We start from the raw sequence: 19,818 nt of genomic DNA, 5'->3' as shown, positions 1-19,818 counted from the left end.
ATGTAGCCAGGATAATGGCCCAAGCCCGTGTAACTCCTAAGTGGCAGAACCAAGAAAAGAACTTAAACTGACTGAGAGCCCCAGCTCTTAACCATGTATACCGCGAACAAATGTGAGAAATCAGTACTTGAGATTTCAGCTTAAGGATTCGTTTTAAACAAAAAGAGTAGGGACTGGATAGACCAATAGCAGTAGGAAACCCAACGGGGTAGGGACTTTTCCAGCTTGCTTTCTTCAGACTATGAGAAACAGACCTGCCTCCTCGTTCAAAACCCACCACCCTAAGTTGAGTATTTACCCTGGCAGTAAGTCAAAGAACTAGGACTGGCCTTGGTTTTCCAGGGAGGTGCAACGCGACGCCCACGGCAACTTCGAAGGGCGGAGGCCCCGCCCACACGCGGCCCCGCCCACACGCGGCCCCGCCCACACGCGGCGCTCTCGGTCAAGATCAGGGTGCCCGGGATGTGAAAACTCTCGCGGGAAGATGTGTCGTTGCCTCAGTAACCGCGTCGCGGTCCGAAAGATGGCGGGACGAAGTGTTGGTCGTGGGGTCAGTTCAACTCCAGACTCCTGGGTAGCGACGGGGCTCCAGGCGACTGAGACGCCGAACCCCCTAGGCCTTGGACCTGAATGTCTCTGTCTCTTTTACAGAGACGCAGCGTTCCCGGGACTCCGCTCCCGCCGCGCACCCGGCGACCGGCGGCACCTGGACCGGACCTTCTCGCCAAGGAAGAAGAATATAAGTAAGACTTTCTGAGTATGAGTTTTCCCCTTTCTTTCGTCGAAATGAAGCTACTTTACAAGTACTTCTCCCGGACTGGCTGGGTCTTCGGGACCATGTCCAGTACTCCCTCCCGTCATCCCGCTCAGCTGCCCCTGTCTTTTCCACCTGAGTGGTTCTGCGTCTTAGAAGGTACTAGAAAGCGGAGAAAATTTAGCCCCAACTGAATGTGTTTGTCGGCAAGAGGGTACTCTTGGAACTGATTTGGATAGCAGGAATTGCCACCAGTAATTCAGCTTCCAGTTAGGATATTTCGCTTCATTTGAAGTTCATAGAAGTTTACGTTATATACGTTTAAGGCCTGACTTCTGAATGCAGATCTTGTTTCTCAGTGCAACCGGAACTACCGCTCTCACCCACGTTGGGCCGCCTGTTCTTGGTGTAATTACAGCTATCCTGAAACACCTGCATTCATTGTTGGCCCATTCCACGCCTCGTCAACAGATTTTATGCAGCAGGCCAACCAATCTTTCAGTTTGATCATTTTTTTGCTTAAAACTCTGTAGTGGATTCCTGTGGCACTTCAAAAGTGCTGGCAGATCTGGCTCCTCCTATTTATTTAATCTCGTGTCATTTTATGTTTTCCTTTTCTCTTCAATTCTTAGACTCACTGGTCGTTTAGTGCCTAAAAATTTTCCTTGGCCTTCTTTGACAGCACTCACATAGGATCTCCCACTTGAACCACCCAGAGTAGATTTCCTTGATCATGCTTTGATGATGCCTCTGCTGCTCTTTATTTTTTTTGTCTTACCAATTTTTCTTGCAATTAATCCAATTTAAAATGAGTAAACAAATAGTCCATAAGGTAGTTTACTTTTATGTTGTCCTTCTCTTTCACTGGACTGTAAGTGCCACAGAGGCAGAGACCATATCTGTTTATTTGCCACCCTTACCAAAAAATATATATAGGGTAGTCTCTATCCGCAGGAGATACTGTCCAAGACCCCCAGTGGATGCCCGAAATCACAGATTGTACCAAACCATGTATATACTATGTTTTATCATATTTATGCATACCCGTGATAAAGCTTAATATATAAATTAAGTTAATTTAAAACAGGGTTGGTTGACTGCAAGCACCTGCTACAACTGACAGTCAATCTGATAACCTAGATGGCTGGACAAAGGGATGATTCACATCCCAGAGGGATGGAACAGGCCAGTGCAAGATTTCCTCAGACTTCCCAACGCGGCACCCAATTTAGAACTTATGAATGGTTTGTTTCTGGGATTTTATATTTAATATTTTCAGACTGTGGCTGCAAGTTGGTAACAAATCCTGGATTAGGGGGTATCATATTTTAACCACTTGCTTTCTTTTTAAGTAACTAAAATGTGGAGAGTGGTCTGGCAGTTCTTCAGAGTTAAAACTTCAAAGAGTTATACTTAGAATAAAACTGAAGTGTGCTCTTTCTAGTGAACTAGACGAATAAGCCAATTTGCCACATGTGGGAAGATGATTTTCCTCCCTCCTCTAATGAAATTGGCCCTTAAGCAGCTGAATCTAGTATTCAAATACAGGTCTACATCATCGGTACCTAAACCAACAAGGTTATCTTTATTATCAGATAAATAGCTGTGTTGATTAGATTAATTTGTGTATTTAACAGTGTGTTTGCACCTGGCTCTGGTGCCTTAAGTCAGAAATCTACAGGAACTATTCTGGATGGTTTTGTGGTAAAGGTAGCCTTTTGTTACTTGTTCTGTTATCTGTACTCCGAATTGTGTAAATCTGAGGTATATGAACAGAGTTAACTTCCAGTCCCTGCCTAAATCTTCTAGAGCAATTTCGTGTCATGCAGAAGAGTAAAATGTCTGGCCATCCCTATAGGCAAGAGTTATGAGTTCATAACGGAGTATCTGTTTTCTACATATTATCTTGGTGTAAAGCATATTGGGTTATGTCTTCAATCAGCAGAACATTGCACTTCCCAGGGAGAACAATCTAGAATCATCTGCAATTCACCTCCTGTCAAATAGTTGGAAGAAGTAATCATTTGAAGTACATGCCTTTCATCACTCAAGTAGATAGATTTTTTTCCAAGCTTCATGCCCATACTGTTTTTTTAAAATAATTTTATTTATCTTTATTTATTTTTTTATTTTTGGTTTGACCTGAGTGGGACAGAGAGAGAAAAGAAAGTGAGAAAGCAAGCCACCAGGTCCAGGAATCAAATGCTGTCCGCCATGTGGGAGTCCAGTGCCCTTAACCACCTTGGCCCCACCCATACTGTTTTATGAAACTAAAGAGCTAAACAATAAGATTATATGATAAAGGTAATGCAAGCCTCCCCAGAAATCCCAGTTAGATTGGATTTATAGATTAATTTGCAGAGAACTGACATCATTATGCTATTGAATCTTCCACGAAGATGATACATCTCCATTTACACGGGTTATTTTGTTTTATCCTTTAATAATTTTATCATTTTTCTACATAAAAGCCTTGCACATATAATTTGTTTCAATGTGCCTTATAGTTTTTGTTGCTATAATGAGTGGCATTTTTTCTATTGTATTTTTTTTTTAATAGAGTTTTGTTATAGAGCACATACAGTTGCGAAAGAGACAGATAGAAAGCGAGAAATCACCCCTCGGAGGGATGGCCATGCAGCAGTGCCTTCTCCTCCAGTCTCATTTTGGGAATTTGGGCATCCATGCACCCAGCCTGAATTTTAATCCATGATCAGTCATGTTGGAGTCCAGTGATGTACCATTAGGCCATCTACTAGCCTCTCTATTGCATTTTTAAATTGGTTGTATGTGTCAGAACATGGTTGATTTTTGCATGTTGATACTACATTGGTATTTATATATAAATATATATCCCTATTGAAGTTTCCTGTAGTGTGTGCATGCATGTGCACACGTGCAAGAGAACCTTTGATGGAATCTTATCACACCTGTAGTCCTCTTTTCCTTGGATTTTTGGTAAAGATACTTATATCACACACACACACAAATTTGGTTTTGTCCCTTTATAATTTCTTATACATTATCATTTTTTCTATATCTGTTTAGGCCCTTTGGTGCAATATGGAATACAAAAGGCACTGATGAGCTTCCTTATCTTGGTTATTATTGGAGGAACCCACTTTTAGTAATTGATTATTACATTTGGGGTTTCCTCTATAGTTTTGTAGATTATTTTGATCAAGTTTAAAGAAGTTCCCCTTAATTTCTGATTTGAGTTAGTTTGTTAGAAAAGTTTGTTTCTTCCTGAAGTGATTCAGGTGATGATACTTTTCCTTCTTCTGGGGCCAGCAGGTGGTGTGGTTAAAGGCATTAGATTCATACATGGCTGACCGTAGTTCAAATCTCGGACCTGGTGGCTTGCTTTCCCTTTCTGTCTCTCTCTAGTCGAATTAAAACCTAATAATAACAAATGGAATTAAATGATACTTTTCCTCCTCCTTTGTAAAGTTCTAACATACTTGACTACAAGGGCAGATTTCTTGTTTTCTTTTTTTCTTGGAGAAGTTTTTGCTATAGGGCGTGTGCACTCACCAATAAGACAGAGAGAGACAGAAAGCCAGAAAGAGAGAACTCACCCCCCAGGGGGAATGGCCATGCCGCAATACCTTCTCCTCCATTCTCCTCTTGGGATCCTGGACACTCACACACGCACACATATACACCTGATGTGAGTTTAAGCCACCCGGTCCAGGACTAGAACCGCAGTTGACTACATGTGAGTCCAGTGACACAGCCATTACACCATCTCCTGGTCCCTCTTGTTTTAACAACTACTGGATTTGATTGCTATCACTTTATGTTGGATTTTTGCTCTATGAACCAAAGTGGAATTTTTTCTTTCTTTTTTGGGAGAAGGCTTTACCATCAGGGATTATTTGCCCTTTGATTAAAGTTGTAGAAGTGTCTGAGTCTGGTGTTTTTGTTTTGTTAAGGGAATTTTTTTTTTTTTTTGGCCTGTGAATTCAGTTTCTTTAGTAATAATGAACCTTTATGAATATACTGATGTTTCTTGAATACATTTTTATTGGTGATAGTTTTCTATAAAAATGTTCATTTCATGTAATTTTTTTTTAAGACAGGTTTTTGCTATAGGATGTTTGCACGTGCAAGACAGACAGAAATCACCCCCCCCCCCCGGGGGAGTGGCCTCACTGCAATTCCTTCTCCATTTTCCTCCTGGGATCTGGGCCATGCAGTCACATGCGCCTGGCATGAGTTTTAAGTGGGACTTGGGACCCAAACTGTGGTGGACTATATGGGAGGCTAGCATTGTAACCATTGCACCATTTGCTGGTCCCTCATGTATGTTTTTAAATCTACATAAATTTACTCAGTGCTCTTATGTTTTAAATCTTGACTTTATCTGTAACCATATTACCCTTTTTTAGAGGTTTTCTGATAGTTTTTTTGGTTTGTTTTTTCTTTTCTGTCACTTTTGCTGGGAGATTTACCTATTTTATTGGCCTTTTCCAAGAACTAGCTATGGTTTTCTTACTAATCCATGTTTTTAAAATTCATTAGTCTTTATAGAAATAAAGCAATAGGAAACAACTCTTCTAATGTAGATTTGGTTTTTTTTTTTAGTTTCTTGGGCTGACTTATTTTGCTTTTCTCATTTTTTAATAGATCTAGTAAAAATTTCACTCCAACTATAGCTCAACTGTCTTCTAGGAGATAGATAGATTGGTTTTTGATTACTTCTAAATATTGTATTTTTAAGTTGATTATTTGAGGGGTTGTGTTTTTAAATGAAGAAGAGAAAGCATGGGAAAGAGAGCACTGGAGGGGGAGAGGTATTTTTGACTGCATTTCTCCGTACTGTAGTTCTCCTGCCCTAGTATCCCAGTTAGCTAGCATGCTGAACCTGTTCAGGTTTGTAACCAAACCCAGGCCTCTGGTGCACCAGTGCCCTACAGGTGTGGTTTTTAGTTTCCAAGTATGCAGGGTTGTTTGCTGGTTGGTTTTATTTCTGTTATTTAAAATTTTTATTTTTCAATGTAGTGTAGTCAGAGAATATATTTGATACTGGTTCTTAAAAGTGTATTGAGATTTATTTGTGCCCAAGTACATGTCCAATTTTTGTAACTGTATTCTTCAGTAGAACATATACTTACCATTTGATGGCTAATCTATTAGATTAAATTGGTTGATTTCATTCTCTGTTACATCAGCCTCCACAATTTTTAATGCTAGCTCTACTGGTTTTTGTTAGGAAAATATTAAAATGATCAATTATAATTGTAGATAAAACATTTTTTCTTATATCTGTGGCCATTTTGTCTGGGAGCTGTAGTACTTATTTTCTTCTTGATTCCTATTATTAGTATGTAGTGTCTATTACATTTTTTATCCCTTTATTTTCCAATTTTGTATGCTTTTTTTTTTTAAGAATTATATTTTATTTTACTTTATTTTAACTTGACCAGAGAAGGGCAGAGTGAGCGTAAGAGAGGGAGAAAGTGAGAAACAAGCTGCCAGGTCTGGGACTCAAACTGCAGTTGGCCACGTGGAAGTGCACAGTGCCCTTAGCCACCACGCCACCTGCCAGCCCTGAACATTTTGTTTTAAAATCATTCTTTTTATAATTAGTCTGTTCATTTCTGCTTTCTAATCAATAATTTTTTTTAACATGATGTGTTTACTAATTTGAAATTAGCTATGGACCAGCATGGGACAGAGAGGGAGAAGGAGAAAGCCAGCCTCTAATGGGATGTGGTCATAACCCAATCCATTTTCCTCCATTTCTCTACCTTGTACACATTTTGGGGACATAGGCACTCAGGTCATGGCTTTTTTTTCTTTTTAAAAAAGATTTTTGTGGGGCCAGAGGTGATGTTAAAGCATGAGCACCTCATTTTTGAATGTGACTCAGTTGCTATCTCCCTTTCCCTGTAACCTGACCTGTATGGGTCTCCTGAAAATTCTTCACTGAATGCTTATCACCAGCAGATGAACACTTTCATCCATCCCTGTCTTCCTTTCGGCTTTTGTAAACTGCTCTTGCTTAACTCAAGGCCTGTACTTTCTTAGATGTGTAGTTTTTTTCCTTTGTAGTTTTTTGCCTTTATAAACCTCCCTCCCATCTGCTTTGGTCCTGGAAGGTTTTGGAGGGACACAATTCCTCTTGTAGCCGGTGGCTTAATTAAACAAGGGTCCTTTAATTTGGCTAAAACTCGATGTTCTCTTATTTTCTTGCGATTTGAATATAAAGGTGTAGTGGTTAAGGCCTGGACTTCCACATGGTCAGCCAAGGGTTGAGTCCTGGACCACTGGCTTGAAACTCATGCCGGGTGCGTGTGGTGCATGCCCAATTTCCGGAGAGGCAAATGGAGGAGGAGAGATTGCGGTGTGGTCACCCCCCAGGGAGTGATTTCTCTCTTTCTCTCCAGGGAGCACGTGTGCACCCTCTAGCATGAGTTTTGATCTCTTTGATCCCTGTTTCTCTCTGTTCCTTGTAGGTAATTTCTTCATATCTGTCTTATTCATTTATTCCCTCTTCGATGCATTCTATTGTTTTACATATTCATTGAGCTTCATTGAGTTTTTAATTTCAGTGACTATGTATGTAATTTCTGTTCAATTATTTTTGAAGTTTGGTGTTCTATTGTGATAATATCTAGGTCTTGCTTAATATCTGATTTCTATTCTTGATTATTTTTCTAAATTAAAATGGCTATTTTAAAATCTTTAGACTATTTTGTTATCTCTAGTTCTTATGGTGCAAATTTTCTTTTACATTTGTTGATTCTCCCTTTTAGTGCCTTTATGCAATTCATTATCTTTTTAAAGTCATCTTTAGTAGTTTGCTTTCTGAGAGAGTCCCATGTACTGTAGATGAATAGATGTGTCTATAGGGAGGTTTAGAATTTACCTTTATTAGCTTGGAGTTTTCATTGGTTCCAGGCCAGCTTTCTTCTATATTATTGGCATAGTGTCCCTATACCATCTGGATAGGATGAATTTGGACTCCACTTCTGTATATTCTGATTACTCACATGACAGTCTTTCCCATCCATGGCTCTAGCTTCATTTCTGTTCATCAAGTTACGGGTAGAGCTTGCGTATTCTGTTTCACAGGTGTAGCCATTCCTGCCTCACATGTGAATCAGCTTCTAGCTGTGAAGCCATTTTAGCTTCTATTTTTGTTTACTGCTCTCACTCAAATTACTGCTTTATTCCTCCTACCAGGGCATTTCCTCTGCTGAATTTGAGCTTTGCAATATTTTTCTTCTTTACATTTTATCCAGCCTTTCTTTGAATTTAGAGAACAGTCTTTTCAGTCATTTTGGGCTACTGTATTGATTGGAAGCTTCTATTTAATCTTTTTTTTTTTTTTGAGAGGTTTTTGCTATAGGGCATATGCGCTCACCAGAAAGACAGAAAGAGAGAGAGAGACAGAGAGCAAGAAATCACCCCCCAGAGGGGATGGCCATGCCACAATCCCTTTTCCATTCTCCTCTCGGGATCTTGGGCATGCTCGCACAAGCGCCCAGCGTGAGTTTACGCCACCGGGTCCAGGACTCGAACTGCAGTCGACTACATGGGAGTCCAGCAACATAGCTATTACACTAACTGCTGGTCCCATAATCTTGATCCTATTAGAAAAATTTTGAAGAAAAAGCTAATGAAGCCTTAAATGTATTGTTAAGTCTTTCTTAGCTATTTCCTTTTAACCAAGTAATCCTAAGATTAAAAAATATTACTTAAAATATTAAACTGTTTTGGGGCTAGCAGGTTGTATGGTGGTTAGGATGCTGGACTCTCACATGGCCAACAGTGGTTCAAGGCCCAGAACTGGTGGCTTGCTTTTACACTTTTGTTTCTTGTTTCCTTCTGTTAAGCACATATGACCTATAGAAAATTAAAATAACAGTAATTTAAAAAACAAACAATTATTAGACTGTTTTAAGATGGGATAGAGCACCACCCCCTGCTTTTATTCCTGAGGGTGAAGATTTTAAGTGGTTTGTTACTTCAAAATCAAGTATGTATGAAAAAGAACAAGGTGTCTGATTTTTTAAAAATTCTTCAACCTGTTTCCTTCATATAGCTTCAGGAAAGCATAGATGGGTAGACCCCTGAAACACTCGGACAGGAAGTCATTTTAAATCTGAGATGTGTCCTGGCATGTTCAGGGACCAAGACTACTAAAATTATACTATAAACCTCATCTTCTAGACCCCCAAAACACTCATTCAAGGTAGGGCAACCTCTGTCTCTGTCTCTCCTTTAAATTTTTTATCTTTTTTTTTTTTTTTTTTAAATTTTTAAACCACTTTTTCTCCTCTGACTTTTTCTTTCTCTTGCTAATTTCAGAAGCCATTTTAAATCTGAGGTGTGTCCTGGTGTGTTTAGGGACCAAGGCGACTAAAGTCATGGTCTAAACCTCAGCTCCTAGACCCCTGCACGCCACACAGTTTTCATTTTTTACCTTTTAAAAATATTTTTTTCTTCTTTTTTGGTCATTTTTGTCTAGTTTTTCCCTTTTCCTTTTTTTTTTTTTTTTAAACCTTACTTTCCTACTCTGTTCTTTAGTCTCCACATATTGAGTGTCTAGACAGGCCTAGGTGCACAGTAGCCAAGCATCTGAATACTGTTAGGTCATTGAAATCCTCAACGTTTATTGAACCTCCTGCTTTAAGGAGAAACTTTTTATAATTCTGAACTCATAACCTCTTTCTGTGGGTACCACATTGCAAAACACAGTAGAGGAGAGATTTTGTCACAGAATGACCTAAAAAAAAAAAAAAAAAAAAAAAAAAAAAACAAAAAAACTCCCCCCTAAGTGAAAAGAACAATACTTCATCATCCCCAGATAGTACATTGGAACTCGTGGAAATGTCTGATAGAGAATTCAGGATATTCTTAGTAACAAAACTAAACGAGATGTAAGAGCTGAGAGACAATGAACTCTGGAAGATGCAGGAGAAAAGAGAGGAGTTCCAGGAGGTGAGGAAGTTCTTGCACTATCTGAAAGAAGAAATAACACATCAGAAAAAAGAATCAAATGGAGCTGTTAGAGATGAAGGCTGCGATACAGGAAATCAAAACCTCCCTCAAAAGTACTAAAAGCAGATTAGTCCATGCAGAAGATTGAATCTCAGACATTAAAGGCAAAAACCTCTGACCTAGAAAAAAACCCAAAAAACGGAGAAAGTAACCAGAAAAAAATGAGAATACCATAGTAGAAATACCAGATACCATTAAGCACCCAAACATCTGGAAAATCAGTATCCCTGAAGGTAAAGAGACTAATAAGGGCATTGATAATCTATTCCTTGAAATCCTGAAAGAAAACTTCCCAAATTTAAAGAGGCATTCAAATATCCAGACCCAAGAAATACAAGGGACCCCAAATAGAGTCAACCGAAGATCTCTCCAAGGCAGATCATAGCCAGATTGGCCAAAACCACAAAGGCAAGATTCTAAAATTGGCAAGAGGAAAACATCAAGTTACTTACAAAGGTCTTGCTGTCAGGCTAACATCAGACTTCTCAGTCAGAAACAATGCAGGCAGGGACCAACAGTTAGAGTAATGGCTATGTTGCTGGACTCCCATGTAGTCGACCATGGTTCGAGTCCCGGACCCGGTGGCTTAAACTCACACCGGGCGCAGGTGCGTGCCCAAGACCCCGAGAGAAGAATGGAGGAGAAGGTATTGCAGCATGGCCATCCCCCTTGGGGGGTGATTTCTCGCTTTCTGTCACTCTGTCTCTCTGGGCGAGCACACATGCCCTATAACAAAAACCTCTCAAAAAAAAAAAAAAAAGAAAGAAAGAAAGAAAAGAAACAATGTAGGCAAGGAAAGAATGGGAAAACATAGTCAAAGTGTTAAATAAAAAACAATTTCAACCAAGAATACTATACCGGCAAGATTATCCTTCATATTGGAGGAAAAGCTAAAAACATTCTCAGATAAACAAAACCTGAAAGAATTTACCAACACCAGACCAGCTCTTAAAGAAGTTCTGAAAGGAGAACTTTATCAGGAAAACTAAAGACACACAGACAGAAATAAGAGAACAAAAAGCAACCAAGAAAATGACCAACTTAATGCTAGGGACAAGAAATATCAATAATAATGTTGAATGTTAACTTCCAGGATTTGAAAGGAAAGATTGGACCAAAGCAATGCTGCAAATTCAACAGAAGAAAGATTAATTACGTAAGACTGAACTGGTGGAATAGAATTTTATGACTTTTGCATAAAACATTACTGTCTTTTTCTTAGGCTTTGTTTTCCCAATTTAAGGATTTTGCTTTCTTTAGAGCTGTTGATAGGTTTAGTGATTAAAAATATTTTTTCTTCTTGTTTGTTTCTTTAAATGGAAACATAAACTTTTCTCCCTTCCTGACCCCTCTGGAATTGGAAAATATTTGGGAGTAATCTTAATTTGTAGCAGAATAGTTATTCGGATCAGTTCAACAATACCTGTTGTCTTGAATCAGATATTGAGGGACCAGCAGTTGGTGTAATGGCTGTGTCACTGGAGTTCCATGTAGTTGATCACAGTTCGAGTCCCGGACCTGGTGGGTTAAACTCACGCCAGGCACGTGTGCATGTGTGCCCAAAATCCCGAGAGGAGAATAGAGGAAAAGGGATTGTGGCATGGCCATTCCGCCCTGCGCCCCCACACACCGGGGTGATTTATCTCTTTATGTCTTTCTGGCAAGCACACGCACCCTATAGCAAAAAACCTCTCAAAAAAACCAAAAAAACAAAAAAACTGAAATTGGAAATACTTGTTTTGGACAGGGCTTTGACTAGAATGTCATATCTGAAGATTAAACCAGAAAGCTATAGAACTAAGACAGAGCTCAAGAAAGCCAACAGAAGCTCTTAGAAAGATGTCTTGGCATCATAAACATTTCTGCCTGGCAGAGAGGATTAGAGAAGCTATATGAAAGAATTTATATCTTAAGGTAACCTGGACTTTTCCAGTCTAGTATAGTTGTCAGTAGAGATTGCAAAAGAGCAGCCACAACCAAAGGATTATTTTGAGAAAGACTTTGAAGGAAGATAAAGAGACTGATCTTTGTTAGCAGATTGTATATCACAGAATACTTGGTAGGGCTGAATTCAGCAGGTTTACGTGTGAATTGTGTGCTGGGTGTTTGTTTTTCAACAGTTTGAGTAGTTGGCATGTAAATATTTTCTCAAATATTTAAAACCATACTTGGTCTACAAAATTATACACAATTATAAGAAATATTTTGAACATCATTATCTTTAAGATTTTTGAAATTTTGAAAGTTGTTTATCAACTATCAACTATGAAGTTTGAGCAAAATTTTTTGATATGTAAAGTGAATGTGGGACAATGTAAATATAAATGAAAAAAGCATAGATGGTCTAAAAGGTAACCTTTCAATAGGATAAAATAGTAATATGCTTTTGAAAATGTTTATTATAGTGTTAACCTAAGAGTGAAAAGGGGACTTGAACTAATACATTATGTTAACTGCAATTCATTGAAATATTATATAGCCATTTAAAGTGCTAATTATAGGGACCAGCGGATTGGGTAATGGTTACATCGATGGACTTTCAGGTAGTCGACCGCAGTTTGAGTCCCAGACCCAGTGGCTTAAACTTACACCGGGCACGTGTGCGCCTAAGATCCTAAGAGGAGAATAGAGGAGGAGGAGGGATTGCGGCATGGCCCATTCCCCCAGGGATTAATTTCTCGCTTTCTAGCTTTCTCTGGTGAGTGCACACTTCCTATAGCAAACACCTCTCCTAAATAAATAAAGTGCTAATTTAAAAGATTATGTGGGGATAAATATGTTCTTCTGTGTTGTGGCAAAACAGTCTAAAACTTTGTATATGCCATAGACGAAAATTGCAGAGGAATAGTAAGAGTAAAAATGATTGGATGGGACCTGCAAGTGATGTGGTGGTTAAGGCATTGGACTCTCACATGGCTGACTGTGGTTCAAGTCCCATACCTGGTGGCTTGCTTTCTCACTTTCCCTCTCTCTCTGGCAAATTAAAAAAATTATAAATAATAAAATATAATAATAATAAAGGTTGAATGGTGGTTGTAGAATTATGAGTTTTTCCTTTAAAGACAATTCTTGGGCCAGCTGATGACATGGTGGTTATGATGGCTGGATCCTATATGACTGACTGTGAGGTCTGAGTGCCGTACTGAGTGACTTGAGAGATAGAGTATATGTGTGTGCCTGCCCAAAACCCTGAACAGAGAATGGAGAAGAAGGGATTCCAGTGTAGTCACCTCTGGGGGTTGCTCTCTCACCTTCTCCCTCTCTCGCTGCCTCCCTCTCTCTGGTGAGCACACACACCCTGTAGTGTATTCAATTTTTTTCCTTTCAGTGATGTTATTCTTGCAGTTCTGATTTATCCAAGTAAATAGTATTCCTATTTTTTGTTAGATTCCAAATAGATTGAGGAATATTGTTTTAAAAAAGAAAAAGGTGGCAGGTAAAGGCCGAATTAATCATCTTTCTTTCTGATGATGCTGGTATTGACATATGTAGCTGAGGCGTGAGCCACATTGGGTCTACTCACTAAATCCCAGACTTGTGTCCCCAATTATGTCATGTGTATATTTTAGCATTTGTTTTTTAGGTCACTCGATAAACTATAATTGCTGATATTTAAGTATTTTCATTTTTGTTAGGCTGTTTATTATAGAGCAATTACTAACTTATTTTTTGCTTTTAGGCGTATAAATGCAGAATTAGAGGCAAAAACTGCTGACCTGGTTCGACAAGCTGAGGAAGTAATAGTAAGTTAAATGTACAATTATTGATTCAGTGTAAGTTTTTTTAACTTTCAAATTTTATGTATAACATGTACAAAAAAGTGCTCAAAGCATAAATGTTCAGTTTAATGATTTATCAAACCAAACATTAATATACATGAATAGGTACAGTTATATGTATATATTTGTGTATATGGATTTGGTAAACATACATTTTCTAAGATACTAAAGAAATTTAGTGTTTCCATTTATATGTTCCAATATAAATTCCCATTTATATGTTCCAATAATTAATTAAGAACATTGCTATTTAATCTTTTCTGGTACCTTAAGATTAATATTTGAGAGTAAACACTGATAATTCAAACGAAATTGAAATAAAAATGGTCTCTACGTGAAAGTTGAGTAAAGGATAATAATCATCACTAATATTGACATCTTATATATATATATATATATATATATATATCTTTATTTATTTTTATTTTTTTAGCTTATTTCTATCATGAAAGAGACAGACAGTAGGGGTACCTCAGATAGGGTCTCACCACGCTGTTACCCTCCCACCAGCCTGTCAGCTAGTAAGGATCCCAGGTCTTTGTAGGTATGCCCAGGGTGTTCAGATCAACCCAGAATCTGCACTTAGGTCTCCCATGTGGCTGGCTCCAGTATCACAGTGGCATTCTACTGCCCATGCCACTGTAGTGAGGCCGATCATTGGTTTCTTAAACTCTGTAGTTACAGGTAAGTTCTCTTAGACTGCAATCATGTTTATAGTTAGACAGGATATAATGAGGTTATATCACTAGACAATGTATCTAAGAATATTATTTTCTGTTCTCACAGCAAATAGAGTATTCCTGCACTAAGCATCCCTCTTTAATGATCAGTATTTCCATTGTTAATTGATAGGGTAGATTAGCTGTCTTTAGGGGAATAAAGTGGCTGCTTTCAAACTTTTATCAGTTCTTATGCTAATTTAATTGTAATTCTTTCTTTTAATCCTTCCAAACCAGAACTAGCATTGATTAAGCCAAGGACTAAAATTTAGGTTATTCTTAAAACTAATGTGTATACAAATCTATTATTATTTGTGTAGGAATACAAATGTGTCATGTACATAGTATTTCAAATTATTTGGATAATGGTTGCAGATTTTCTAATTGCATTTGTAATGAAGTATTTTACTAAAAGTAAATACTTTTATTACATCTTTTAGTTTTTGCCAGTGTCTGAAGAGCTTTAAGATACTAGTACAAACAGACCTTATACAATAATAGAATGAGGAATTTATTATGTATCCTGTTCATATAATTACCTAAAAAGACTCCCCACCCCCCCAAAAAAAGTTCACAGTAGGTAACAAAAGGTCTGCGAAAGGGGATAGTGCATCCCCAGCCTGACGGAGGCCAACTGAGCTGAACCTTTGTCATATTGAATTTTTGTTTACTTGCTTGATATCTTTACCAAAAGCTTTTACTCCTGGTATTTCATTTTTGTTTTTCATAGTCTTCTCAGCAATGAAGTTTTTCCTGAGTTGAGACAAGTTTTTGTACCAATTAAATGAGTGCAGTTGTTCATTTCCTGTGCATCTTTCTAATTTCCATTGTATGCTGCCTAAGATGGAAGACTCTCGTGGTGGGGAGCAAGAATTGGAAATACCATATAAAGGCTTGATGCTTACATTTTTCCCTTGGGATGGGTTTTTTAAGTCCAGACCAAATGAAGGAGAAACTGTAATGTTACCAACCTTATTTTTATGCCATAGCATTTAGGATTTTGTGCATTGATATTATAAAAACCATGGACAATTTTGAAATGATTAGTGATCAGAAAGGCATTATGAATACTTTCCTTTTGTGTTTTTTTCTATATCCTATCTGATTTCTTTTTTACTCCTTTAACTAGAGAGATCAGCAAGAGTTCCAATCAAGGCCTATATCAGCACAAATTAAGTCATATAAAGAAGAAAATGATTACAGTTTAAGGTAAGTGATTTAAATTCTCAAATATCATTGTTTTGTTTTGCTTTGCTTTTTTCAATGATGTATATGGGTCTTTTACTATATAAAATCTTTTTAATGCAATTATTGAAAGATCTGTTATTTGAAGAATAATATATAAAGTAAAAGTAATTGGGTACTTATGCCAGTCAGACACAGTGTAACCCCTTTACCTGCTTTTTCTCATGTCATTCTGAAAGTATTATTTTCAAGTGAATATTATCCTTATTTTATAAACTGTAGCTTAGGTTCATTAGGTTGCCCAAGGACACATAGAAAGTATGTTTGAGATTCAAACCACAATTGATACTATTGGTAAACCTGTTCTCATATATTATCTTTCTTTTAAAATTGCATATGAAAATTAGGTGAAGAGGGACCAGCAGCTAGTGTAATGGCTATGTCGCTGGTCTCCCACGTAGTTGAACATGGTTCGAGTCCTGGACCCAGTGGCTTAAACTCACACCAGGCACGTGTGTGTGTGTGCCCAAGATCCCGAGAGGAGATTGGAGGAGAAGGGATTGCGGTGTGGCCATCTGCCCCCCCCCCCCCCCCCCCCCGCGGCGGGCTCGCTTTCTATCTCTGTCTCTCTCTGTCTGGCAAGCGCACGGGCCCTACAGCAAAAAAAACAAAACAAAACAAAACAAAAAACTCTCCAAAAAAAGAAAGAAAATTAGGTGAAGATTAAAAAGTAGTAAAGATAAAATACACCAAAAAGTTTTCCCTTGAATTTTATGTGGACTTCTGCTATATCAAGAAATTAGCATAAAATAGCTAGGGATAAACTTAACAGAAAAAGTGTAGGATCTATGTAAATAAAACTGTAAAAATCTTATTGTAGCAGAGGCAATGGTGATCAACAAACATTTCAAGTCTCCAGTTGTCAGTGGACTGCAAGTGGAACAGTTCAAATTAATCTATTCCAAGCCAAAACCAGACAAGAATTGGTGTGCGAACTACCTCCAGCTGACTTTCTTTGCCATGATGAGTGAAATTTCAGTTGCTGAAACTTCTCTGCCTGTTGAACATGTGGAACACCTGAGAAATGGAGCCCTCTCTCTCTCTCTCTCTCTCTCTCTCCTGCTATAATGAATGTGTTAAGTCACTGAGATTTTGGAGTTACTCTCTAGCTTGGCCTCTTTATTAATATTGATGCTGGTCCTGAAAATAGAGTGCTATATAACAGAACCTCTAGAAATGTGGTTTTAGTTTAGCAATTAGTAGCCAGCAAGGAAACCGATATTAGAGTCTGCAAAGATAAAGAATTAATGTAATCTAGTGGCAGTGAATTTAGTAAAATTCACTTATGGTAAATTGGGAATCAGAATAGGTGTCTAATGAACTTGTGCTCTAAGGTAAGAGGTTGTAACGTAGACTATCAAAAGTATATGTTGTTGGAGCCAACAGGTTGGCATGGTGGTTAAGGCACTAGACTCCCAAGTTCTGGACCTGGTGGCTGGCTTTCTCACTTTCCTGCTCTCTCTCTCTCTCTCTCTTTCTCTTTCTGTTCAAATTTTTAAAAATAATGATTAATAAAATTAAGTTAAATAATTCATTTTTAAAAAGTACATGTTGTTGGGCCAGTAAGCGCCATGTTGGTTAAGGTGCTAGATCCCACATGGCTGACTCCATGTTCAAGTCCCAGACCCAGGGACTTGAAAAACACATAAGGCACGTGTGTGTGTGTGTGTCCAAAATCCTGAGAAGAGAATAGAGAAGGGATTGGGGCCTGGCCATTCTCTGGCAGGGGGTGGGCCAGTAGTGATTTCTCGCTTTCCCACTCTGTCTCTTCAGCCAGCATAGGTGCCCTATGACAAAAGTCTAAAAAGAAAAAAAAGTCTGTGTTGTTGCTGTTAGCCATTATAAGAAAGAAACAAGTTTGGGAAATAGACTGGTTCGCAGGCAGCATTGAGAGAGAATATCTAAATAATTCAGAGTCAGAAAAATTTATACCTATGGTTTCTTCTGAAATCATTATAGTTTTAACTCATATTCAGGTTTTTGATACATTCTGAGTGTGTGTGGTATGAAATAAGTATCTATGTCTTTTTGCACATCGATGTCCAGTTATCTTAACACAATTTATTGAGATGAGTATTGTTTTCCTGACACCATTGAATGGTTTTGGCACCTTTGTCAAAAATCAATTGATCATAGATGTACGTTTTTATTTTTGAACTCCTAGTTCTTTTCCCCTGGTTTATATATCTCTCCTTATGCCAATACAACACTGTCTTTATTATGCTTGTGTCTTAGAGTCAGCTGCTTTTAGAGCTTAAGAATTATGAGATAAAATTGAGAAAATCCTTAAGGAACAAAGACTACTGAAATTCAGCCTTGGATTAAAAATTAGGCTAGAAGTGTGTCCTTCACTGCTATCAATAAAAATGTTCTATGGGGCCGGTTCTTTGACCTAGTGGTTAAGGTCGCTGGATCTCATGTGGCTGATTGCATGGCTCAAGTCCCAGACCTGCCAGTTTGAAAAAACATGTCAAGCTCATATGCATGTGTGCCCTAAATCCCAAGAGAATGGAGATGTGGAGGAGGGGAGATAGTGGCATGACCATGCCTTATTAGGGGGTACTTTTTCCATTTCTCTCTCTTTCTCTCTGATGAGTGTGTGTCCCCTGATAAATTAAAAAAAAAAAAAAACACCTTTCATATTAATTAAATAATTAAAGTTCCTCAGATCAAGGATCAGATTAAATAGCAACTAGTGAAACTTTTTGGTTAGATAGTGTGTTAGGCAAAAAGTTCTATCTAAAGATGTAGGCTCCATATGGAAGCCTAACCTGACCCTGTTTTTAAAAATAATTATTTCCATTATTTTTAAACTTGCTGTAGTCATCAGAGGGAGAAAATGAGAAAGCAAGCTGCCAGGTCCAGGACTCAAACCGCAGTAGGCCATGTGTGAGTCCAGCACCCCAGCCACCACGCCACCTGCTGCCACCCTCCCCATTTTTTCTTTTAAAGATTTTTTTTTTTTTTTGGCCAGAACCAGCAGATGGCGTAATGGTTACATCACTGAACTCCCACATAGTTGACTGCTGTTTGAGTCCCGGACTGGCAGCTTAATCTCACGCCAGGTGCATGTGTCCAGAATCCCAAACGGAGAAGGGATTGTGGTATGGCCACGCCCCCTGAGGGATGATTTCTCTCTGTCTTTCTCTCTCTGGTGAGTACATTTGTCCCATAGCAAAAATTGCTCTTAAAAAAACAAAAACAAAACTTTTTTGTCATAGGGATGTGTGCTTGCTAGAGAGACGGAGACAGAGAAAGAATAGTAAGAAATCACCCTCTAGGGGGGATGACCACGTTGTAATCCCTTCTCCTCCATTCTCCTCTCAGGATTTTGGGCACACACGCACACATGCCCAGCGTGATTTTCAAGCTGCCAGGTATGGGAAGGACTCAAACTATGGTCATCCATGTGGGAATCCAGCACCTAAACCACTATATCATTTGTTGATCCCAACCTAACCCATTTTTAAATAGAGAAAGAGAGGTTCAGGGTAAAACAAAGAAATGCAGTAAAGGATTATAGTCTTGGAAAAAGCTGTGGGTGTGTTAATAGCACATAGAACTAATTGGCATGGAATGGAGTATACCAGCAAAAAATCTTCAGGAGTAGGTGAAAATTGTCTGTGGCTAAATCTTTTTATAAAGTTTATCTTTTTCTTCCCTGAGTAAGAGAAATAGATACCCTGAACAGAGTCCTTATGCACCAATACACCCTCAGCATCAGCCAGTCCTGGGTTATGGGCATGCAGGTGTATGCCTAGCATATTTCAGGGAGGTCTCCAGATGTAAAGCTGGAACTGTCCCATAGGGGTCAGCCTCACAGAGCATTGCATTACCTCCAAGCCAGCATCTGGCCCCATGGCTGTTTAAATGTTAAAACAAGCTACTCCTTCCTAAAAGTGCATAATGTTTAAACACTTTACTTGGTTTAGAAAGTTTTTTGAAGAATTAACTTTATTTATTTTAATTTGACCAAAGAGGAACAGAGTGGGGAAGGGTAGGGGAAGTGAGAAAGCAAGCCACCAGGCCCAGGACTTGAACCATAATTAGCCATTTGGGAGTTTAGTGCCTTTAACCACCATGCCACCTGCCGGCCCCACCGGCTGAGTTTAGAAACACAAAAGAAACGTGTGACCAAAATGGTAGTATATTTGGCCCCTATGTGAAATTTGGAACATTATCCATTTCATCATAAATAATTATTGCATACAATTTTGCAACATTTTTCCCTATGTATTTACCCAAAAGAAAGACTTTATATCTAAGAAAAACCTGGATGCAAATTTGAGAGCATTTTTATTCATAATTG

The 19,818-nt window shown here is 38.4% G+C and overlaps 1 protein-coding gene across 1 annotated transcript in view; it reads left to right on the top strand.

Moving 5' to 3' along the window:
* The first annotated feature begins 426 nt into the window (after positions 1-426).
* The window catches only part of TEX9 (testis expressed 9), a 57,717-nt gene continuing 38,325 nt past the window's right edge, over positions 427-19,818 (top strand). The window contains exons 1-4 of the mRNA XM_006163829.2: positions 427-550; positions 652-743; positions 13,446-13,509; positions 15,394-15,473. Coding sequence (XP_006163891.1) covers positions 485-550; positions 652-743; positions 13,446-13,509; positions 15,394-15,473 — 302 coding nt within the window. The 5' untranslated portion in view covers positions 427-484. The remainder of the gene's footprint in view (positions 551-651; positions 744-13,445; positions 13,510-15,393; positions 15,474-19,818) is intronic.

Source organism: Tupaia chinensis, unplaced genomic scaffold (genome assembly GCF_000334495.1).
Source record: "Tupaia chinensis unplaced genomic scaffold, TupChi_1.0 Scaffold143231_1, whole genome shotgun sequence".
NCBI classification, from domain to species: Eukaryota; Metazoa; Chordata; class Mammalia; order Scandentia; family Tupaiidae; genus Tupaia; species Tupaia belangeri.
This window is presented reverse-complemented; position numbering and strand designations above follow the sequence as displayed.